At 38.6% G+C, this 26,128-nt stretch overlaps 1 protein-coding gene across 1 annotated transcript; it reads right to left on the minus strand.

Annotated features, from left to right (window-relative positions):
* Positions 1 to 423: 423 nt before the first annotated feature.
* Positions 424 to 3,064, minus strand: LOC139120976 (galanin receptor 2b-like). The gene is made up of 2 exons (XM_070685564.1): positions 2,949 to 3,064; positions 424 to 2,538 (listed from the first exon to the last, which is right to left on the minus strand). The coding sequence occupies exon 2, from the start codon at positions 2,531 to 2,533 to the stop codon at positions 1,373 to 1,375; it is 1,161 nt and encodes a 386-aa protein (XP_070541665.1). The 5' UTR covers positions 2,534 to 2,538; positions 2,949 to 3,064; the 3' UTR covers positions 424 to 1,372.
* Positions 3,065 to 26,128: the final 23,064 nt, after the last annotated feature.

Below are 26,128 nucleotides of genomic sequence, written 5' to 3' on the forward strand. Positions count from 1 at the left end.
CAATAATGTCTTTTTTTTCCAATTTTCTGCTACCTTCGCTCGATTACTTCCAGTTCTCTGCATAAATAATGTTATTTTTCCTCTTGAATTCTTCATGTATTTGATCTAACAATTTATTTCATATATCAGGCAATAGTTAACCAATTGACAGGAATAGTGAATAAAACCTATGCACTTTGAGAACAAGCACACATATGTTCCAAGTGATCAAATTGTAAGATTCCGTGACTCGTATTGTAAGGGCAAACTTACCAATCACCAATGTTTTTACAAAGATTTCGGGAGAGGAAATGGGTTTATTGTGTTAAACCCAACATTAAAAGTATGTACAGCCTCCATTCATGAAAACTGTAAATATCGGGTGTTAATCACAAAGTATAATGAAACACAAAATATACCAATGTGAACACTTCAGTGCTTTCGACGTTTTTTATGTTTCCTAAAAGACACAATAGCCAATGTAGTTTTGGCTAATGTTAATGTAAGGGCATTGATATTGAATCGGAGCAAAAATGCTGAGTCAACAATTTTTCATTGACAGTTTGCTACGGACAAAAAAGTTAAGTACAGACTCCATTCATGAAAACTGTAAATATCGGGTGTTAATCACAAAGTATAATGAAACACAAAACATACAAATGTGAACACTTCAGTGCTTTCAACGTTTTTTATGTTTTCTAAAAGACACAATAGCCAAAGTAGTTTTGGCTAATGTTAATTTCAGGGTATTCATTATGAATCGGAGGAAATGCTGAGTCAACAATTTTTCATTGAAGGTTTCCTACGGACAAAAAAGTTAAGTACAGACTCCATTCATGAAAACTGTAAATATCGGGTGTTAATCACAAAGTATAATGAAACACAAAACATACAAATGTGAACACTTCAGTGCTTTCAACGTTTTTTATGTTTTCTAAAAGACACAATAGCCAATGTAGTTTTGGCTAATGTTAATTTCAGGGTATTCATTATGAATCGGAGGAAATGCTGAGTCAACAATTTTTCATTGAAGGTTTCCTACGGATAAAAAAGTTAAGTACAGACTCCATTCATGAAAACTGTAAATATCGGGTGTTAACCACAAAGTATAATGGAACACAAAACATACAAATGTGAACACTTCAGTGCTTTCAACGTTTTTTATGTTTTCTAAAAGACACGATAGCCAATGTAGTTTTGGCTAATGTTAATTTCAGGGTATTGATTATGAATCGAAGGAATTGCTGAGTCAACAATTTTGACTTTTTTCCGTCCGGGACAATTGAGCTACGTCAGAACATGTAACTTTAGAAAACGCCGAAAATATGTATAACGGTATACAATTTTCTTTTCCCGAGTGAATGATTTTGTCAACAATATGGGCAGATGCCCACTACGGAGCCAGAAATCTATTCGACGGTTCGGAGGAGTTGCTTGCGTTTGCCTCACGTGACTGTTGCGTGGACGACGTGTGCGATTTTGTGGCACCAGCCGACACAGCCGGGGCCGTGGAGGTCGTTATCGCTCCAACCTTTTTGCGACAGAACAACTTCTTCAGACCGTCTTGAAACTGGCGGTACTTCAGGGCGTAAATGATGGGGTTGACGCACATGTTACAGAACGCCATCACAACGGTGGTGTTGATCAACAATCGGGAGTGATGTTTGCCGACTAAATTGTACTCCAAGTACATGATGTGGTTGGGTCCCCAACAGATGGCGTACGACATGCAGACGATCACCAGCATCTTCAGGACGTTCCTTCTGGCTTTCATGTTTGAAGGATTCTCTTGTGGTTCGTTTGCTCGAGGATGGGTGTCTCCGCCGCCGGTTGGGGCTTGGGAAGGAGGAGTTGTTGCGAGCTTCCGCGATCTACGCTTCAGTATCAGGAACATGCTTGTGTAGGAGAAAGCCATGACTGTTATGGGTACGAGATATTCTACCAAAAACACCACGATGCCTATTATTGCCTGCATCGAGCCTTCGGGATAGTGGACACCGCAATAACCATTACCCTTGTTGTAATTGGCCTCGGCCCAGTATGACTGATAGGCCAACCCCAGAGCCCACACGAAAACGCAAACACCCTTTGCTTTGATCAGCGAGAAACGCTGACGATGTGCGATCGGGAAAACTATAGCGGCGAACCTCTCGAGAGATAGGCTGATTAGGTTATAAGTGGACACGTTGAACATTGCCCACATGAAGTATCTCGACAGCCAGAGTTTGCAAAGTATCTGTCCCCGCAAGCCAACTGGAACCACCACGTTGTACTTGTTTGGGCCTAGGTTTTGTAATATCACCAGTACCGAGCTGGTTAAGTCGATCAGAGATTGGTTGAAAATGAACAGGTTAGTCGTCCGAAAGTCGCCCACTTTAGCGAGGACTAGGCACACGACGGTGTTGCCTACAATACCCACAACGCCCAGAACTGCGAAAATGATGTTCATCGTAAAAACTTCGGCGCTGACCGAACCGGTTCCACCGCTGTTAACGACGCCCTCCGTAGTGGCGTTTCCGACGACGGTCACGATGTCTTCATCTGTTGTGTTCATAGTTCCTGCAATGGAGGCAATTTACCCTATATTATATGAAGAAGTTGGCAAACAGTATTACACCTTTTAATTTCATGACTGTATCCATAGAGTCTCACCACTGTGGCTTGTTAAACTGTACCGACGAAAGTGGCATTACATTTGACGGTTTTGATTTGCACGCATCTCTGAAAATAACTTGGTACTTGCGTGCCTTTTTGTAATTGAAATAGAAAATTATTCATTCTCCGAGCGTCATGCGAAAGACTTGTTCAGAGTAAATGTAATTCGACGTGAAAGATTAGTACGATTTAAATTTTAAAATCACCCAATTTAATTTAAAATTAATCGGTGACCCATCGCTTTGACACAATCTTTGCCAGTGGGTATCACCTACTTAATGCGATGCGATATTGCGAATTTAACCCCACGTTACCTTAAAAACTGGACTGTTATGACAGTATGCTCAGACGTTTAAAATATCCCGCAAACGCTATACCACACCTAGAGAATTGAGAGAGAGAGAGAGAGAGAGAGAGAGAGAGAGAGAGATTATTATGAGAAACGGTTTTCGATATTGACACGAAAAGTTAATATCGACCGACTCATGAGAAGGTACAGTAACATTTAGGGGGTCCGGTCACAGTATCCAAACAGCCAATCAGTTGTTTTGCTTGGGTGGCGGCGCAAGAATAACTTTGTCACCGACATCATTTAATGCTGGGGACGATCTGTGAATAAACACGCATAAAATGCCTATTTCATCATGTGTTAATGAAAGCAAAATTTCAATACATTGTGACCACAACACATGCAAAAGATTATATGAAAATATCCATAATGCTAATGAGCTCTAGGGAATTGAGAATCAAACGAAATAAATGATATTATTAATAGCAAAAAATCTGAGTGTATAAGATGTTTCATCATGCGTGTGACAACTTTATAAAATGGATAATACAATTTTGTAGTTGAATCTCCGACGGCAGTTCTCACATGTTGACGATTCTGGGGCTCGTAATTGACAAAGAAGATAACAGTACACGAAGCTATGCCATCTTGTTCCAATCTCTGCGGTAAATAAAAATATCTTCTCCCTACATATCGACGTCAGAGGCCCATTATCAAACAGGATATGCCTTGTTGCTGGGCATAAAATAGCGCTATGGCTCGTTAGGGTGGGAACCTGTTCACTAAGACACGTCATCAGCTCGCGTCTCTTAGCCATGGCTACTGATAGCTCCGTTCTCACAGTGCTTGCTATTAAAATTAATGACACCGACGTAAAATGTCAGAATCTCTTTACTTTCTCGATCAAGCTTTTTAAAAGTGTCGTGAATCCGGTTCAGTTGTGGAGTACATCCACCAAATCGCTGTTCCCCTCGCGGCGTTGGTTCGTCAAATTTAACGACACCTGCATGGGAGCACAATTCAACAATACGGACAGAATCTTCATTTTGGCATTGGAAAGACATATGTAGCATCAATATGTGTCTTACATTTAATGCCAAAGCGGAATATCAAGATTGTCCACAGAAAAGCCTCTCGCTTCCCGCATCGTAAATTGGTCCCTCTGTAGACAAAGGATGACGATGGAGAGACAAAAGACACGCATGGCGCGTGCGCATATCAAAGACGCGACCAATAAAGTACAGTGGCATAAAAGAAGTATTACAATGCTATATTTTTCAGCGACGATAATTGGAAATCTGAACTATTACGACCGCACCAGCACGTACATTGACATCAATAATGCCGATACCCATCTGAGTTCAGCAGTCACACCATGAGACACGAGACGCTGATATCTGTATGACGTATATGGAAATACGTTGAGACACTTCTGGCTTTTCATCGGATATACCTATTCAAATGCCATATCAAAGTCCAGGCAATTTGATTTCTTAAAGCAGAGCGCGCTTCAGGCGCAAATTTTCAAACTCCTACAAAAGGTTTTCTGTTCTTTGACTTATTTTCGAAAGTTGTATGGAAAGTTCAGTCTTGTCTCGTCATTAGTGAAAACTGAACACACTATCATTATTTCCTGTAGGATTACCGAAGAGAATGGATGCTGTTTTAGAATGCTGAATGTCAGTCGACTTCAGAAACTGTTACTCTCTCATCTAAAGCATTCCCGACGATCCTGATATACGATATCACGCAAGGCACAAAGACCTACTATGACTTCATCTTTCGACTAGGCTTCAGATATTCTTTATGGCAATTCTACTTCTGTCCACCAGCAGAGCTTTTCGACAAAGGCAGAAGATACATCTGAAGCTGGTGAAAGAAATCGGTCTGAATTGAAGATTAATTGTATGGCGTATGTGCGCAGGTATTACAATCGTTTATTTTTTATGTTCATACAACCAAGTCACCTATTGTCTTTTTAACCCAAGGACGTATTTCGATACTAATAAAGATATTAATGTTTACATGTATTAAATATTTAACTCATCGCTCATTAATCCACTGTTTTTCCCTTTACGTATGAGCAAGAGAGAGTTATGTATATCTCCACTTGCAAAACTTTCGACAGCTTTAGGATCAGACAGTTACGTACCTATCTGTGCCAGTGCGCCGTGAAATATTTGATCGATTTAGGTGATTTGATTTGCCCGATTAGTAGCCGACGTGGTTCCAGAACGGTACTTTACAAACTGTAGGAAATTGGTCAGCAGAAAGGGTCTTTCTCAGTAAAACAATAAGTATAGCACATTCATCACACACACTGTCAACTAATATCGAATGAACTCTCCATATTTGCCCTTTTTGGTAGCCAGGTTGAACGTCATGCATGTCACAAACTTATTTTTGACCCTAAATGGTGATGGGATATGTTAGGGACTGTCAATGTTAATAGTCTGGTGTAATGTTTTTATCCTCAGTTTTGAGCCATTTCAACTATTATAGGGCAATTTCATACTAAAGAAACCCCTGGCCCTTAAAGTTGTGCAAACAATTCTAAAATTGTCGATTAAATACTGTTTCGTAATGATTTTAACATTTTAGGCTTTCTCTTTCTCGATGATGGATTTGTATTTGTAAGTAGTATAAACAGACCGAAAATCATGATACCGTTTGTGCTGACCCACACAATGCACATTGATTGTCGTCATGACTGTGCATCAATGGATATTGTCGCCAGGTTCGACTGTAATAGGTTTTCATACTATTATGCTGCATAACGGCAAGTATTTGAACAAAACAAAGCGTTGCTAAAAGAAAGATATTGGGATAACTGACCGTAGCTTTAGTTCCCGTCAGACAATCAGTTTCGTCAGATAGTAACTTAAATCAGAACTTAATCCAAAGACACCATTTCGGGTTTCAATCCTATTTCCAAGTGTACAGTTCCACATTTATCATTGGAAACAATAGGGTTGTACAACACCATGGTAGTGAAAGGGTTTAAAGTTACGACTGCCATTGCGTCCAAGAGATAGAAATCCCATTTGCAGCGACTTTTAAACGCAAGAAGTGAACGTAACTTAAAATTTAAACTAGCGTCAAAAACATTGAAGAATTTAAATTTGCTTAATGTTTTAAACATGTTGATGGACTACTTGACTGGGAATTGTTAAGTGAACGCATTACATGAAAGACGGAGAGTGGTACGGAGGTAGCTTGTTCCTTCAAGACTGAACTTTTTCGTCTTACAAAAAGATTTAAACATCGTACCACCGGAGTATAAATTACAAGTTAATTTGCATGTAAAATAGACACACACCAAATTAACCCATCCACTGTGACATAAACTGTATTTTACCATAGACAGTAGTCTTCCCCCTCTACTGTCTATTACTTTACGAGCCTCTCTTCATTGATAACTTAATTAAATATATAATTAATCGACAAGAATGTGTCACGAATGGGTTTTAGACGTAACTGAATGAATGAAAATGATAATACCATCACTAATTGTGATATTCGAATTGTAACTCGCGTAATCACTTAGTGAGCCGTATTGATTGAGCACCAAACCACAAACAGGGACGGTACACCATAAGATGTTGACCAGTTCACGACATATGTGCACGAGCGATAGCGAGTGAATATATGAAGTGAACTGGTCAAAACCGAGTGGTGTACCCGTTGCTAGGTTGGTTTATTGCTATTATATCATAACAGTGTATTGAAATTCTGGCTTGAAACTTTAAAAAGGGAAGTTTTCTCAAGATAAGAGCTCGCGCGTTTTACAACCGTGCTTTATCATGAATTTAGCGCGGTTATTTTCACGTCACGACCACTTGTAGATCACTTTATATCCGCCATCAATACACCGGTATGATATAATATTTATTATTTCATTAAGTGTTGTATCTTTAAGGTATTGTTTGAGGACCCGTGCGCAAATAATATCGCTCCTGAGGTCTGTCTCTCTCTCTTCGTTCGTTCGCTCTGTATAATGACATGGGACTAGCTGTCTCTTTGGTGATGGCTTCTGTGGGCTCGCTTGTGTATCCGAAAATACTCCGTTACAACGAACTTCATGTCTGCTTGAGTCAATGCTTTGAAGATCAACCGGTACCTCTAGTGCAGCCAATTGAGTATTCCGCACGATACAACAGAAGAGAAATCATTGGGACTTGGCGTTGATATTTCATGAAGTAGTTATGCAGGGTGAAACTGACAATAGGTGTAACTACAAATGTAAGAGCGAGTCCGCTTAATATATTTCGAGTTTGAATAATGCTGTCCAATTTACTGTGCCATCACTAAACTTACTGCGTCAATAGTTTTTTAAGTCGCCGATTTCTGTTAGATACGTCAACAGTTCTTTTAAGTCGCTGATTTCTGTGACGTCAACAGTTTTGTTGTTTTTTAAGTCGCTGATTTCTGTTACTGCTCCTCATCATGAGTAGGCTAAGCTCCTTTGCTACATAGGTAGCAAATCAATAGTAAACTAATCAGTTGGCACTTTTCTTGCCGAGTGATGTATGAATTGTACCTGCACTGTTTATTCAATTTCGATCCCCTTTTATGTTAGGGCTACATTTCATAAATGGAGAACTGCACACTAGAACAATGAAATAAGATAAATTGCATTTTGAAAAACATTTGCAGTGAAACACAGATTGATTCAGTGTTTTCATATAAAAGAGTATACAACATACCTTCAGTTCATGCACATTTCGTCTGAAGCGATCTCAGTAGCCTTCTTAAGACGCACCAAGAGAGAAATGATTGATTTATAGTTGCACCAGGTATCTTATCCGAGTATCTTCAATCACATTATGGATATGGTTTTGGAAAAAATTATGCAAAATATGATTCGTCTAGCCACCCTCGTGTTGTCACGTTCATGGAAACATAAACGACAGCGCGATCGGTTGCTATAGTAGCATATTTTATGTATGTGGTTCGGCCAATCAGGTTTGTCTTCATCCGTTTTATCGGATACAGTGTATCAAAACAGGAAAATTCACAGGGCGTAATTCGCGAGATTGCATTCGCTATTACACTGTCAAAGTAGCAGCACTATGGTTGCAAGGTTTATGTTTGTGTAATGGACCGCTTCTGTTCGCCCAGGGCTGATAAAATAACGTAATAATTGGAATGAATCAGAAAACAACATCGGAAACTGATTTTCGCAAAAATCATAGTGTGTATTGAAGATATATTTACTGGGTTTATCAGGTACCATCGTCTGCATCGTCCGCTTATTTTCCAATCATGTTTAACGCAAATTCCCGGATAACTCTTCGACCGAATAATTTTCTACATTTCAACTGAATTTCTATAAATTTCGAAAGAAATCAAAACCCCTTTCTTCAATGTTGTTTTTGTTGTCACTGTAACCGTACCAACTTAAGTTGAATGTCAAAAGAAGGATCTAGAAGAGTGTAGCCTGGAGTTTAAAGCAATCTTCTGTATCAAACGACGAAATATCAGTTACGAGATTTAAGTTTCCGGTCGACACGAGATTTTCTCATGATAGTGATCTTGTCTTATGATACCGGATGACTGTAACGAAAAGCTAAATGTTTTATTAATCCGCAGTTGTCTTCAGAGACAGATTTCACAAAGGGTCTCATCTAGGTAAACAGAGACATGTAATTTCTTATATTCAGTTTCCAACACTGTTGAAATCCTCTAACGCTCTCAGAATCGTTTGGCATCGTGACAATTTACATCATGTATAAAACTGTTTCCATTCACAAACGATCATAGCTCTCACTCGCACGTAAAATTTACCGGTAAACCTAATGTGCGCGCGATATTATACTCCGAGCAATTGTCTCGAAGCGCGGTACGCGAGAAGAGCAGAACGATTTTAGTATAGCGCATGTGAGCCGTAATTTTGAAAAGAGTAGGGGGGTCCAAATTCATTTGGAATGGCGAAACTTAGAATGGGCTTGTAATTAATTGGTAGTCATAATGAAACGTGACCTATCAACATATACTATAATGAAACGTGACCTATCAACATATACTATAATGAAACGTGACCTATCAACATGTGCTATACTATGAACACGTTTCACATCTGACACCCACGGAGCGTTGTCGCCTTGCAAAGTATCGGCTATCAAGTGAAAGCATTAAGCCGGGAAATTTGTGCAGTTAGCAAAGTGTTCTGCACAGTGTATGGGTTCTAAGCTTAAGTAGATGAATATTGGCGATGTAAACGGTCTTGCAGATGTTTTGTCTCATTTTTATCGGGACACACGTTGGCCTATAGAGTTACATGTGACGTGTGAACGTGAAGGTTCTCAACGAGCCAAAAATCACAATAGTATTTCCAACTGAGGTTCTGATTTCATATTTGCTCTCTTCGTGTGACTTGCAAGATTCGAGATTAATGACGAGATATTTGTTTCTGTTTTGTTGACAATAGAATCAATTTCACTTGCATGACGAGAAATTTTATGAAGGAGGGAAACGTGCCATTCAAATAATTATTTACGTCTGAGGTTGATGGTTCCGTCTACTCTTACATTCGGAGAAACGTTCAGAGATGTGTCGTGTAAATGGCAGAAGACAGAAGTCTGCTAAGGGACCGTCGCAGTTTGTCGCACAAGTTTAACAAACGATGTTTTTCATTGAGATCAAGAGAACTACCCCCAAACGAAACTTCAAAAGTATTAAGTGTTGACATTGTCAGACTCTAAAATGTAACAATTTGCTATAGTCTTCAACAATATGCCCCAGTCTACATGACATCGTCAAGCAATCAGTATAACTATAGAGCTCCGTTATACAGTGCGAAAGTTATTTAACTGAAATAGCTGTTTGATGCGACAATCTAAGACGGTCCCGAACACACATCTTCTACTTCTAGTTTTTGACTCAAAGAATGACGTGTTTCAGACTGAGCTGTTTCATTTTAATAACATTTTGTTTGTTTGTTTGTTTGTTTGTTTCGAAGATAGTTCGCCCCTCGAAATCATAAGACTTAAACTTTTGCCCAAATTTTCCTCAAGGAAACTTTAAACCATTCCCTTTGCAAATCAAGAATAAAAATCAGGGGTCACAGTGCAAAATTTGGTAGTAGAGTAACTAATAGGCCAATATTTACCGATACTTGAAATTCAAAATGGCCGCCATCACTGTGTTAACTATATGGGGAAAATAAATAGTTGATTTTCCTAAAAACTAGCAGGTGGAAAACTCTGTTTTCTCCATAGGCTTCAAAATCTCCCCTCCCCACAAGCGAAAAACCAACACATATTGTAAACGTTTGAGACTTCGTATATCTGACCCTGAGGCGCCTTACGGTAAAAAGCAATGTTTCCATGACTATGCGATCAATGACGTAAGGAACGTTGTTTGTTCCAATGACTGCCATGTCATTAAATTCAATACCATGACAAAACCTTTCGATTACAGAATACTTTAGATAATGATCTACACTTTGTGTGACTTTGGAAGCGTTGTCGAATTATGTATGTGCATAAAAGAATAGTCAACATTCTTGCTCAGCTTAAATCGAATCGTTCAAATTGAAGACATTCAGCAAACATTTTCTCAATGATTCGCCTCAATTATGAATGAAAAACGCAACTTTTTGGAAAAACATGCAAAATAATTAAAATGATGATTCTAACGTTTTGTGAGGCCACTGGCGATTCTATCCATTCAAAAAGAAAGGAATAAGTGAAAATTTGAAAATTCAGATTGTTTGGAATGAAACTGCTACTTCTGACTAAAGATATGAGGAATGATTATTGCATGGTGTACTTTTAAATCAGAAATGCATGGTGTTTTTGACACAATCGTATTCGTACATGTTTCACATTTGATTTCTTTTCAAATTTACAAGACTGGCGTTCCAATAATGAATATAATTGTTGGCAGTTTAGCATTTCAGATAAATAAGAAATTCTATTCAAAGATGAACCGTTGCAATAACAAATGAAATATTTCAATCACAGTAAAATCTCTTCAGTGAAGGGTGAAAACATCTTCTGGTAAATTCGAAAATAAACTTTACAAGCTGTCACCATATCGACTCCGCTTGTTTGTGCGAACTAATTTGGGTACATTCTCCAACAGATAGAAAACTTTCTGAAAGATATCATTGCTACAACAGTATGTGCTCAAAGACAAACTGCGTGTGCTTTTAGTTCCTGGCATTAAAACTTCACGCATTCGAATTTGCCGATGCTTTCAATTTTGCTTGGTTCAATAATACTGTATCAGATATTTGATGTATGAGCAACTATTCAACACCAGATATTTTAAGTTTGTGATTAACTGACAATTGGGTCGTGATTTCACGATTTGTAAAATAGCGTAGATTGTCAGCACCCTATGACTGATATTAAAAGTGGCACCTCGCCTACTGAAGATTAACAATCTTTGCACTGGCATTTAAGGTGAAGTACTACGAATTACGTCAAAATTAGGTTGTGGTGTCATTTTCTTGAAACTTCGCACAAATATTCTTGGAAGTTGTGCAAGTGCAAAAATGAAATAAAAAATGTGGGTCACCACGCCCGTTTCCATGGAAACGGACCTCAAAATGGCGTCGTTAGAAATAAATAAAAATGATATAATTCACTTAAACTAAAGAAAGGAATTATAAAACGCTTAGCAAATGAGTTAATTTTAATAAATACCAAGACTTAAGATCCATATCTATCGAATGTATAGTTTTCATGATGTTTGTAAAGAAATTTTAACATAAGTATCGATTACAAAATGACGATATCGAAATTATATCACTACATAATTTTCAAACTTTCTTCCTGTCGCTTTGAATGGTGTCATTTTGACCAAACTTGGCGAATAAAATCCTGACATAATACCATTTAGTTTACACTTTTAATAAAAGGGTGTCACCACGCTACTTTTTACAATATCTCCAGGTGAATGGGTAATATGCGCCATGTAAATGGGAGAGAAATGTTAATATTTCGCTCATATTGAATAAAAACCAGCTTCCTAGGGGGTCAAAATATGACAAGGTTATAGGTCACATGTATTTCTAAGAGACTGAGTCAAAAAATTAGGTAAAAGCGCAATTTCAACAATGACAGGTGATGTTAAATACATGCGCTACAAAATAACCCATTTGCGGCAGGCTGGAGTTAAATCTGCGCAGAAACGTTCTAAAGCGCGTGCGCGTCCGAATTCGTCGTACTCTACCTTAACATGGATCTTATCGCCGTGAGCTTTGCCAAACTGAACGAAAGGGCAGTTTTTGATTGACTTGGCACGCCCAAATACTATAATCATCCTTGTTAACCTCGAAATCTGATTTTTACTGGAATAGTTAAAAGAGTTGAATCCCTAAAAGATATATATTAGCACACTTTGTATGTACCTCTATGGTATTAGATGCATGTCGTTTTGGTAATCCACTGTTTCCTCCAAGCGAAGGATGGATGTGTTGTTATCATGCAGTCTAGCATTTGAGGGTGGAGAAAATCTCCTGATTTCATCTTTGAGATCCATACATCGGATCGGTTAGATTTGAAAAGGGAATCGTCGCTCCAATCCTATTTTGACACCCCTCCTCCGGTCAGTCACATAGTATACATTAAGATGGACTGCTTCAGCGTTGACAAGCCTCGCGTCAATGACCTATCATACTTAAAATCTTCCTAAGTATCGTCATACGAGTAACTATGATATTTTCCCTCCTGCAAACTTTGTGGATGAGTTCAAAAGAATGATAATACCATTCATGAAAAGATGCAGCTACTTCAACTTACACACACTCTCTCTCTCTCTCTCTCTCTCTCTCTCTCTCTCTCTCTCTCTCATATTATTGGACACTTTGGTATGTATGTATGTATGTATGTATGTATGTATGTATGTATGTATGTATGTATGTATGTATGTATGTATGTATGTATGTATGTATGTATGTATGTATGTATGTATGTGACAGAAGGGAATGTGGCTGTTAGACGCGATTTAATATTGTTTGCAGTTTGAAGGTTCGTTCTGATACACAGATTATATATGAAGGAAGATGACACCATTTTGGTGACAGTATGACTTCGACATTTTATTTTCGGTGCTCTTCTCAGAATCTCAAGTATATAACAATGCAACGACAGCCTTTTGTTCAATTTTTCCTAAATGTCGCCAAGATAAGCTGGATCCCAGTTAAAATGTATAGTTGGCGTCTCCTGACATTACAGCACCCTTACCGTTGAAAGAAATGACACAATGGGACATGGAAATTGGTAGGACTAACTTCAATCCACGTTTCTCTTTTTAGAAACAAGATCCTCAGTTCTCCTGGTGTGTGTACGTTATGACGATATTAAAGTCACCATAGAGAAATGCTAGTGATTGGTGACTTGCAACCAGTGACGTCACATACCCCAGTATAGCATCCCAATAATCTCTGACGTACGTCGTAGGCTTGCCTATACTGAGCCCTCCAGCAATTTATATCAGTTAGACAATGCACTATCCTGAATCCAAAACGTTTACAGGGAAGAAATGCTGTGGAAATTTAGTACAACAAATTTGGAACCTCCCATGACCGTTACTATTTAGAAACATATAACTCCCTTTTTTCACCTCGATTTCCCCTTTACGTGCAACGTTAAAGGGTACTCCATTATTAAACTAAAGACCAAGTGAACACCTACGTGTAATTTTGATTAGGTTACGGAGTAATATTAAAGACGATCTTATGGAAATGATAAGGTTTCGAAGCTTTTTGATATTTCTTATGGCTTCCGTTTTTCTTATCCCGCCTACTTTTCCGAAAGGTTAACGCTATCGACGCAGGCAAAAATCCAGAATATAGCTCTTAGATTATCTTAATTTCCTATGCAGTTCTGGGTAGATTCGCCTTCTCAAATGTAAATTGCATTTAGTAATTCGGAGCCCTCGGTTAATAATACTTCACGACGCAAATTACACCGACTTAAAAAAAGGATAAAAAGCATCTTCGGCGTATCATACTTAGATGTAATTCATATCTTTCTCAAGTTTATTTCAAGTAATGTACCCTTAGCCCACCAGATATGTATATAAGTGATGAAGTCATATACTATCAAAAGTTGAATAAACTGTCGCAAAGGTTGGACTTGAAGTAGGACTACGAAAAGTGGGTCTCTTGTACCATGCGCTACCCTAGGCCTACCTTACACCCCCTTAGGTAGCATGGAACTTTTAAACATCTAAGCCTGATCTTCTTTGTCACGACTAGAAACGATATGTATGATACTGTTTACTAACCATGTACCTTCAAGAGGATTATCGTAAGAGAAAAAAATACATTTCTTTTTTCCGTTTCTATTTCTCTATCTCCCTCGATTCATAAAATGATGAAGAAAATTCAAAACAGGCAAACATTTACAGATGTATATTAATTTTAACAGAAGATGAAAACTTTTGGGTTCCATGAGATTTTCATTTCTCTGGAAAATGCTGATAGTTTAAAGCTTTGCTGTGTTGCCTTTATCGCCAATAATCATTTCACAGTCAAGCATAAAAGTTTGATAACCGTCCCATTCATCTTGTTGAACAAAAGGCTCGCCGACCAGTCCAGTTCATAAAACCTTGGATGACTAGAAACAGTTATCTGACTACATTGAAATACAAACCGGAAATCACCTCAAATTTTAAAAAGCAATCGCGCAAAGCAGTAATATTGTCCCATCGCCTTAATATACACTCACAAATTTCTTGTGTTCAATACAGACTAGTCATCGCAGAGTGCAATATCCTACCACAGCAATCTTCTTCTTCTGTTTAATATTCCATGCAACTCGGCGACACGCTCCTCTTAAAGTCTGGTAATTGGCCTAACAAAAAACGTAGGAGTCCTGAGGTCGGGATCAATTGCAATATCGTTTTAGAAAAACGTAGAGCTACTTTCGGTGCAACACACTATAAAAAGAAAGTTCTAACACCAATATTAGTAAAGAGCGAATATCAGTGACAAATGTGGTATTGATAGTTATTGATACGTTTAATAACTATGCATTGTAGCAACGATATGACTGCTAATATATATATATATATATATATATATATATATATATATATATATATATATTATATATATATATATATATATATATATATATATATATATATATATACACAACTGAGTTGACCAGGATAATCTAAATTACATTTCCACTACAAATTTGTTTCGCATGGGACAGCAGAGCCGTCTACAGTCATCGGTTGGCTGTGTTCGACTGAAACGTTTAGGCTGCCGATTGATATGTTGTTTGGGGGAAAATAATTTCCTTTGTTTTTGTTGTTGTATGTTGTTGGCACCTGTTTGGTTGGTGTAAAAAGTTGCATAAATTAGTGGTTGCTACTTACTTCACAGGAGAAATTTTCTCCTGTGTCTGCAGATTGATACTAGCCTACTTCGTCATGCAGACGGCTCTGCTACGAAACAAATTGGTAGGGGAAATGTAACTTAGATTATCCTGGTCAACTCAGTTGTGTCTTTAGCTCTACTCTAGTATTAGGCACTCTACTCCAGATGATCTTTAACTCAACAAGTATATATATATATATATATATATATATATATATATATATATATATATATATATATATATATATTGGTTAAGCGGGAAATCTACAAAAGTTTTTTTTTATTTTTGCGTCCATTTGTCTGAATGGCGTCTATTTGTCTGAGTATTCAAGTTCAGACAATAAACAAAATCACACATGCTATCAAATGGTGGAGTGAAGAGTAGATCGTTAACACTGCTTCGCTCAGTAATGCCATGATATCAAGATAACTACTTAAGTTGTAACTTACTCGAACTAGAACGGGTAGAAGGCAAGGAAGATGAGACGATATATCTTCGATTGTTGCAAAACGGTTGGGAATATTTATAGTGGTGACGTCACCCACGAAACGCGATAGCGTTTATTTGTTTTGCTATTAAAAAGAAGTTTGCCGCCTTCCGTAATACTATCCACTCCATTAACTTAATCACATTCTGAATTCTTCAGTGCAGCTATAGATGCAACTGAGGCACTTGAAAAAATTTCAAAGGTTTGACAGAATGGTATAAAATGATTTCTTAATGTGAGATCGGAGATCAGTTCCTGTTGCGACACGTGGCACATATTTTGAATTAAGCTGGTTTAATTCAAAGGCCATTGGTCAAATAGGCTTTAGAATCCACTCTGCCCAAATTACCCTGTTCTACTATTACACTATTTAATCGTGCTCTAGACTGTGGCGAGATATGAGGCATAAATTCATAGCCAACCGGGGAATATCAAATGGAACAACGACCTAGATAACATTCTCCCGCAATTAAAAGATTTTTCGCGCTTTCTCGGCTACTATTATACCGTAGCGGCATGTCTGTACACTTCGGCGCGAAGCGTGGCCCCGTAAATCATTATCCTAAAACACGGGGGGATTTGTATCGTGAGCGGAGCCTGGATGTTTAGAAATCTCCGTTTTTTCAATTGAAACTTGATTTGATTTCTACAGTATTTGTCCCACGTGATAAGCGCCTGATTCTGACGCTTCAGGACTTGTGCTAGCAGTACAGTCCATTCTGAACACACTTGTACCTTTCATTGATAGTACAGATTCTTCTGAATAAATTGGTATTTTGTTGTCCATAGGGGCCTCTGACATGGTGATACTCAGTTTCAATTGGGATTTGATAAGTAGGTCGGTTTGAATAGATTGGGGGGTTTACCAGTAAAAATATCAAGTGTTCCTCTACGAAGACTGGTGACGTCAGAATATTGACCCGATGAAAATTGAAAAAAAAACTCTGCAGATAACTAAGCTTATAGTCTAGATTCCTGATAAGGTCAAATAAAAAAAAACATGTGTGTTTCCGGTAACCCAACCTACCCTAGAAAAACCCATAGACCCTAATAGACATTTGTTTTCGCATTTAACAAAAATAGAGTTAATTTTCTAAATTTTACCGCATGCTATTATAATGGCCTCAGCCAACAAAAAGAAAGATAAAAAGACTACCTACCTAACTACCCCAATTTTCGGAGTCATGTTACAGGAAACATTTTTCTTTCATTTTGCCTCAGTGACTCATGACATTTTCCGTCAACCCGATAATTCATTTTAAGAATATAGCGACCCATTAAAAATCGAACTCGGCCAGGATATAGGAAAAAAATGTATAATCTTCTTATTAGACATGAAGGTTTCTCATTCGTCTGGTACATTCTTTTTGGGAGTCTTTTGGCGTTCTGGAAATATGATCGGCTTTAACAATAAATAGTTAATTTGTCACCTAATAGCGTTCATAATTAGAGGTTATTACCCAATATCGCCTGTTCCTGTGTCGTATCAGCATGAGTGTCATTTGTGCTGCGTCAGACACGAGACGAAGTCGAGTTTTTCTGACGAGTGTCTGACGCAGCACAAATGACACGAATGCTGATACGACACAAGGAACAGGCGATATTTGGTAATAACCGATTTATCATATACCCATGCCCATAATTTCAGGGAATTTTACTAATAGAACGAAAAACCTTTAATTTTGAGGCTTTACTTTATTACGCCTTGCGCATAAATATCAGAATGTTTATGTGAACAGGCTTCATTCATAAAGTATACGACGAAGATGTCAACATCACGCGCGATATCGCTGCAAGTCGTCCATATCTCAATGAAACCCAAGAAGAAAGACATCGGGATACAAAAATCGTCATACAGAAGGAACATTTTAAGGTGCAATATGCTAGTACAACTGTAACCGATCAAAAACTGCTCAGCTTTAAATCTATCCTGATTTCGATCGTCGTACGGCACGGAGCTCGCGCGGAGAGGGGACGCCATTTTGTTAGTTTACCTTTAGAGTTGCCATGTCAACAGTCGTCGCGCGCGCGACATCGCTGTCACGCCACGCGCTCACTGCCTGTTCGGTGGAGACCGTGCACAATGCCGGCGCCGTGCGAACGGCAGAATGTTTGCTAGAACTTGACAAAAAAATACCATGGGAAAACATTTCAAGACTCAACGTGATATTTCCGTATTTTGCAACCAGAAATACCCGTGTTCCTCGAAGCCCTTCAAGTTATTAAGTCGGCGACATCGCTTCGCAGGCGGGGAGCGGCAGCCATTTTGTTGTTTACGTTGTTTACCAACAAACTGCTAATGTAGTTCGGGAAAACCCTAAAACTGATGACGTTCATCGTGCATATCTCGACGTTTACCGTGAAATATTACGGCTGATATTTTACGTTGAACGTCACTAGGATGTAGCAATATGGGCATGGGTATATGATAAATGATTAATATCGATGTCCATCACAGGCCTGTCTGTCCAGCTTTACGCCACAAGGAAAGTATAGCGTTCTTGCCGTTTTTGCTACTTTGAGTTTAGGCCGACATTTGTCGTTGTTTTGAATGGAAAGTCGTTAAAATGTCGTTGTGTCACCAGGATTTGAAATCAACACTTACTGGTTTCTTCCATATGAAGGATATAACCTCTGTCACACACAGGCCTACTTATACGCTCTGCGAAGTCAATTTTTATACATTGATTTGTTCGCTTTTCGCTGCCCCAGTGCAACAAAGGTGACACAAACGGTTCTTTTCTCCAGTGAAGAGAGATAGCATTGTTAATCGTGAGATTATTTACAGTAAATCGCATGGATCGCTTTCCCTCTGGTAGTCGATAGTAAACATCTATCACGTGTACGTTTCCAAGGCAACTGCATTACTTGTAGAAATGGTGGCCGGTCTTTTCCATGACACTTCTTCTAAAATAACGGAACTCAATTATCAAATAGTCCCGACTTGTCTATAAGTGCCCATCGACGACTCTATTTCGGTAAAAAGGTAAGCATTCACGTTCCAATTTTCTTCGTATAGGGTCTTTTCAGTGATCACAATTCGTAAAATGAGGAGAACACTTTTTCGCACAATACTTGTTTTTGGATCTATGAAAATAAAACTACTTTTAGCTTTCGAAAACTGCCTCTATTGTGTAATAAATGTTTTATTTTCACTCTGTGTATAGTGAGCTGCTTACGGTCTGATATTATTCCAAGTAGGTCGATAAAAGCTTATTTCCTTGGCGACCAGTTCTATAAATGGACCGGTATAAATTTTGGTAGATAAGCTTTAGAACTACAGCCTTCTTCGGAGTGCCTTTGGTTAAAGAATGGATTCAATGAATATGAGTCAGCTGCATGTGAAAATAATCATTTTATTTTTAGTAGTTTACGTCATCCTTACGTAAATGTTTATCTTTTCCTTTCATACGGACAATTTACAAAAGCATCAAAGAATGGGTGATAACCTTTAAGAGCAAGCAATAATAGTCACGATGACTATAGTACTGAAATACAACATTTGAAGGCTGTCCAAACTCCATTTTTCTATGTTGAACAGTAAGCTTTTAATGTTATCTTGAATTCTGGATGGCAGCAATTAAGGAACCTTAACGGTGAATTCATCGATTAAATTAATGAGTATCTGTGATCTACAAACTTTTGTCATAACTTTATATCTGTGGTCATTCTTGAACATTTTATGGAGTGATTTTGTAAAAACTGTGACGTCATGGATATCTTTAGTTCGATTTACATAAAAGTCACGATCTTCATTTGAGTTCAATATGAAACATGGAAGACTAGTAGAATACACCAAGGGTAAAGTAATGTATCTCCTCTCTGTATAATTCCAAACATAAAAGAAACAGAAGTATCCTTTAATATCCCTGAAGAAAAATAATTGCCCACACTGTCACCATGTTGCACAAGTCAATGGACTCTGCCTAAGAGTAAAATATACTTTGCCAGTACCGAAGTTCTTTAAATGCGACGATTTAGTCACAAACGTCATTTCCGGTAACCCTTTGCCATTTTAATGTTTACTAGCATATTAGAATTTGACAGACATCTCAGCGGCGACTAGGAATAGTTATTAGGATGCACGACGTTGTTTCTTCGGTTTTGCTCTTTTTGTTGACCGCTATACGAAGTGCGATTGTCAACCTGAACTGCAGAAAATGTACAAATAAACGCATAAAAATTGCAAAATGTAAAACCGAGTTAAATAGGACGACTCACAATCTATGATAGCTACTGTATGTGAAACACTGAGATGTACACTTGAAGAACACAGAACCAAACCTTCATTGCTAAAACAATTATATGCTTTCTTAGGGGGCCTCCTTAGCTTTATTAAGCAACTTAACCCTCAAGGATTATGGCCATTTGTAAAATGTTCAGTGTGAGCCCATAATAATCCTCAGTCTAGCCCATAGGGAACTTGACTTATAGCATTGTCGTGTAGGTATAAAACAGTTCACATAGACCACAGGGCATTTCAGGCACTATTCGTCTAAGAGTTATGATCAATAAATGCCATGCATTAAACTTTTTTTTACTATACAAGCCTTGACTGTGTCGTATCTGTGCCTTTTACTTTACCCTAGCTATCTCTGTATAGTATTTCAAAGAAAACAGTTTATATCTCTTAATTATCCTCCCTTATCCCCTTCATTAGGCTGCGTTCACAAAAAACGACGGGGGTGCGGCTGGAGAAATTGCGATTGAAATCTAATTTTTTTTTCAGATCCCCCCTCAATACCCTAAAAAAAATTAACCCCCCTCCCCCTCTATATGATCAAAATTTTTCATGTTCACCAAAACTATTACAAGCCCGCATATCTGTAAAGGATGTGCAGAAAAAATAAACACGTATCGCGCCATTCCGCTCGCAGATGTTGAACACTACCTGCTATTAGAAGTTTGTTAAGTCATATTCATAAGGCAAGTTCTTAAATTAATTCATTTTTAAACGCATCAGTGAAATTTTTAGATTTATCAATCTAAGCCAACTTGAGTTAATCCACCTCTGGCCAGGTCAATTGCTTCTGCCGAAGAGCACACAAAGTGACGATCATAAAAGAGATTAGGCAAATTGTGAATTCTGGCTACTGAGCACAGTGACCTACCAAAAATTGTTGTCAAACGTACAAGACATATATGAATGCTACTCAAAATTGAGAATACCATAAGGTTAAATTATTCCATCAGATAAAAGTTTTAATCTCTGAAATTTTGGCTGTAATAATGACAAATTTGGTTAAAATCAATAATTCCATTTAGTCACATATTTTTTCATTTAATATTTACTGTCAAATTGTGAACGCATCCTTAATTTGTAATGGTGATCACCAAAGGCCGGGGGGTTATCGCCCTGACCATATATCTCGTTAACGGCTCATGAGGTCCGTCTTTTACCTAATGAGCTGCTAACGAGCTATTTGGTCAGGGCAATAAGCCCGCCCTATTGGTGATCAGTAGAACAAATTAATGAAGGGAATTCTGGAGAGTAATTAGCAGATGGGGACTTTATTCTTTGAAATAATATACAGAGATAGCGAGGGTAAAGTAATAGGCACACATCCGATACATGTAAGGCTTGAATAATGAAAAAAGTTTAATACATGACGTTTATTGATCACAACTCCTAGACGAAAAGTGCCTGCAATACCCTGTTCATAGACATGATCGCATTAGTTCCCTCGCTCGAGAAGCGTTTCATTTGACGATACATCAAATTCAAAATAAGCCGATTACTTTTATCTACATCCTTCGAGAAGATCTAGGACACTTATTTTTTATTTAGAAAGGACTCGAGGGCTTGTTGCAGGGACCCAGGTTATCTGCCGAAAGGGTAAAACATGCTTTGAGGAACTGAATCTCTATAAAGCTGGCAATCCAGTCACCGGGGCATTTTTTTTAAAATCCCCCTCTGTCATTTAGAAAGTTTACTGAAAAATCTTGAGTAGGCAGCAATACATAAAGGAGCTAGAAATAGCTATAGTAATGCATGATAGTGTTTCTAAAGACGGTTTTATCCCCAAAATAGGTGATCTTTTGAGAGTGTTTGATTGCCCCTTTCCCCAGCCTGCAGGGATTGTGACGATAAACTTAAAAATACAGGCTTAAAAGTTAGTCAATATATTGAAGTAGGACGACAGTCAGATTACGTTTTCGAAATGGAATAGTACGTTTCCGAAGTAGAATAATTAGATAGTATTCCCCAGTATTTTTGTCCATTCGGCAAAGGCAAATACATGTACGAGTGACATAATGAGCGTGTCACCACTCTGTCCCCGACTCATGGTGACACGGTCATTACGTCACGACTATTTTCCGAGCTGAACTAAGAGAAGTACTAGTGAAAATATACTCATCACAGCACAAGCCAAGAATTCGTTATTGTTTCGCAAAATAAAAGGAGTTTTTCTTGACGATTCAACGTTTAAACTTTTGAACTACTTTTGGAATAATATAAATATGCAGTGAACAAGTTGTCAAACATTTCTGGCCGTCAGTCGCGTAAGCAAGGAACAGGCGCTCACATTCGTGTACGGAGCAAAAGCAGACAATTTCTCAGGCTACACGTACCTTTCGCAAAGTTATTCATTGTTTTAAAGACAGCATGAACCTAGAAATTTACCTTAGACAAAGTTACGTTATTTTTCGAGAACAAACACTAACATCGATTCGGCCTCGGAAAATCCGGAAAGTATAGATTTCATGACATAACTTTTAGAGGCTCTGCATGCGGCCTGGACACGGCACGTTACTCCAGGTGGTGCAGTGAAAAATGTCTACAGGGTGAAAGTATACTCTCCTGCGTCGAAAATTCATGCGATTGAGGGGTCTGGATACGAACCCCTATGGCATATCGGCAACAACATTTAAACACGAGGACTAAAAATTTGCCAAGTGGAGAATTTTGTCATATCTAAATAATGTGACTAATTTTATGAAATGTTCGCATCTTACACAAATTTTGACCGTAGGAGAAACATAGGCCACCATGTTGTTTGTTTACATGATTGACCAACACATCGAAGATTGACGCAAAATAATTCCCACACACCAAAATTGATGACATAAACTCGGGCTGCTGTGATGCAGAATGACCAGAGGATAATACCATATTTTCTAAGAGATGCCAAACCTGGTTTGTACATATGATAATGCAAAACACGACATAGCTGTCTCGATTCTACTCAATCATAAATGAAAATAATTGATCATCGTAGTTTTCTTCGTCTGGGAACATTTGTGCAATTATCTTCAGCAGCTTTCACTCTCGGGATTATCTAAAGCACACCGTAGTATAAGGTTTACTGGTTCTGGGGTTACCGTGAGAACAGCCCCTTTCTAAGCCTCCATTCCACCCAGAAGGGCCCCAACACCATTTCAGGATTTTCCGAGGTCTTAACTTATACCCTTCACCACCAACCTATGACTGCCACCAGCCTAAAGCACTCTCCCCATTCCAGACGTTCAACCAATAAATAAGACCCCAGCAAAATGCGAACAGGTTGGAACACTCAATCAGCGAAATTAGAAAGCAAAGATGTATTTGTAGGAACACATTTGTCGAGAGAAGAACCATGCCATGAAGAAGCAATATTCCACCTTCGGCCAACAAGGAGATATGAACGGGCAAGCAGGGATTCCGAGAGGCTAGAAGAAGCTATTGGATCGGATGCATGATACAAAAAGATCCAGCAAGGAGAGAAGGCTACTCTTTCGATCCTGCTCCCTCCCATGTTCTTCAGGAGGCTTGAACGGGACACCAGGGGTGAAACTCTCGACGATTTCTGAGCTATGCTACAGGCTCGCCGTGACCTATTCCTATCGATGAAGAATATAGGCTCTCGATGGGTGCAAAAGATGCGAAGCGGTCCTACACTTTTGTCCATCTACAGGATTTCCCTTTGCAGCTTCGTGAAGTCTATAGGCTACAATAGCACTATTTCGTAGCTGCTGTATATGTTCAGGACATCGTGGATATGCGAGTCGATGAAAGCGGCACGCCGGGCTTGGCTTTCTGCGAATGGCTTCTACTACCAGAAAATTACAAATGGTTTCTTCAACCAGGGTCCCATGAGAGGCAGCCAGAGCGGCGGCCAGAGGATAGCAGTGCGCATACATCGGCGGTTGAGTATCTCGATACTACTTGCCGTTGTGGATCCGAAAACCATAGAACCTCCATAGCAAAGCTTGTATACTCGAAACGCAAGGCATGCAAGAGACCTGAGACCCATGTACATCCGAAGAGTAAGGGACTGGAGACCAACGTCAGGGGTAGGGCCTACCTAAGAAAGTGTAGGTTTTGAATGAAAATGACAGCCTTGACACTGTGCAGGATAGCTTGGGTAGGGAAACGATAGCTGCTGAAATGGAATCCGTAAGTTTGGTCATCTAAACGATAGCTTTGAACATATTTTGATGTTGATGCCATAAAACAAGATGGCTGACATCAAAAGCAGTGGAAGCGGCGGTAAGTATGTACACCTAAAGAGCAAGAGACTGGGCAAGCACTTACACACGATATCGACGCCACACAAGAGCAATAGAACCTGTCGCAGCTGCCAGGACGGATTACAAGATTGATATATAGTTGCATCACTGGAGAAGACGAGAATAGAGAAGATCTAAAATGCAATATTGTCGGCCTCCCCTTTTCAGACAAAAGTCGTTCAAACGATGAAAAATCAAGGAACCTACTATGAAACATGACACATGAAAATGGGGCTTGCTTATTTTCATGGTCACCTTCAGTAATGAGTAAATCTTCGTGCTGCTGAGGCATTCTGAAACATTTCTAAGGAAGTTAAAGAAAGAGGCAATGCTTTTAACGTGCCAGGACAAACAGTAAGAGGCCCTTCAAAATGGATTATTTACAAACAGCTAAGCTCGTATACCTATTAAAGTATATATTTTCTGAAAGCCTGGGCGTTGGCAAAATGCTGCACAGTGATTTGTATTTTGTAACCATTGTTTACATAAGGATAAAGTGGCAGGAAATCACAAAAACTCGGTTTTTACCTTCTTTCCTTGTACAAACGCTGCGCTGTTACCATTCGAAATTTGTTCTTTTGACAATTAAATGAACTCGAGAAGTGTGTATCGAATTTCTTTTTTCTGTCCAAGTCGTTTTGTTACAGACTGTCAAAGGTGGTACACCGGGGATCTATCACCAGTCTGAAAATTGTTATGTCACAAAAAACGATCTAGAACCTCAAGCAAAATATAGATAGAGTTTACAAGATTGATAATATAGGTTAAAATCAGCTATGTTTGGAACCGAAACACTACAGCGTTTGACCATGCAGGGGAACATGAAAAGCTATCTTCAGAGGCTTTTTAAATTTCATGCTAACTTACCCTTATGCAAATAATTGTGATAAAGTACAAATCATACCATCTACCAATATCTAGGGTTTCAGAAAAATATTTTTATGGGATTACGAGCTCATTTTTTTTCTATTTTGCGGACAATTCATTATTTGGAACGGCCCAATATCTGTACCTGAACTGTAAATGTAAGAACTTCAGAAAGGACAGAAAAGAAATTCATCGAAAATGGTGTTTTCTATTTTATGGCTTCCAAAACGTCAGGAAAGTTTCTTCTCTGTACATGAAGTTCCCTAAGAAGTTTTGCCTGTGTGATTTCCTTTACAGTTAAGGAGCCTTCTTCAGAATGCTGTCTCCTTAGTTTCTTTATGAATCGACTAGCCATAGCAGTAACCCTAAGTAGCTTTATCAGTGATGAGAATTTCTTGTCATCGATGCCAAAGGGGCTAGTTGAGCTGCAGTCTTCCCCAGACAACAGACCTGTTTCATATAGTATTCTTGTTGTTTCTTCTGATTTGATAGTTTGCAACAGTTCTTTGTTGACTTCAGATACATTCCAAGTTGGCCAAGTGTCTTCAGGATTACACAACCAATTCGGACCATGCCACCATTTTACCGAATTTTCAAGTTCATCATAGGATATTCCTCTTGTCGCTATGTCAGCAGGGTTATCCTTAGTGTCAACATATCGAAATTGGATGCAAGAGTTGGATTTAATTTCCTTCAGTCTGTTTTCCACAAACACAGTAAGAGGCTTCTTACTTGTCATCCATTTTAGCACGCACTGAGAGTCTGTCCACAACATTTTGTTTGTAATCGGAAGTGAAAGTTCCTTCTCTACAAAGTTGAGGGCCCGTACACCAATGAGTACGGCAAGTAATTCAAGTCTTGGTACACTTATTTTCTTCATAGGTGCAAGACGGGTCTTGGAGAACAGTAGATTGACCTGACATGATTCCCCTTTCAGGTGACGCAAGTAGACAGCTGTCGAATAAGCACGAGTAGAGGCATCACTGAAGCACATCAGTTGATATTTGAAGATTGAGG

This window comes from Ptychodera flava, chromosome 21 (assembly GCF_041260155.1).
Source record: "Ptychodera flava strain L36383 chromosome 21, AS_Pfla_20210202, whole genome shotgun sequence".
Classification (NCBI taxonomy): domain Eukaryota; kingdom Metazoa; phylum Hemichordata; class Enteropneusta; family Ptychoderidae; genus Ptychodera; species Ptychodera flava.

Excerpts from the sequence above, each read along its gene's own strand:
- LOC139120976 (XM_070685564.1), bottom strand. The coding sequence starts at position 2,533 with ATGAACACAACAGATGAAGACATCGTGACCGTCGTCGGAAACGCCACT.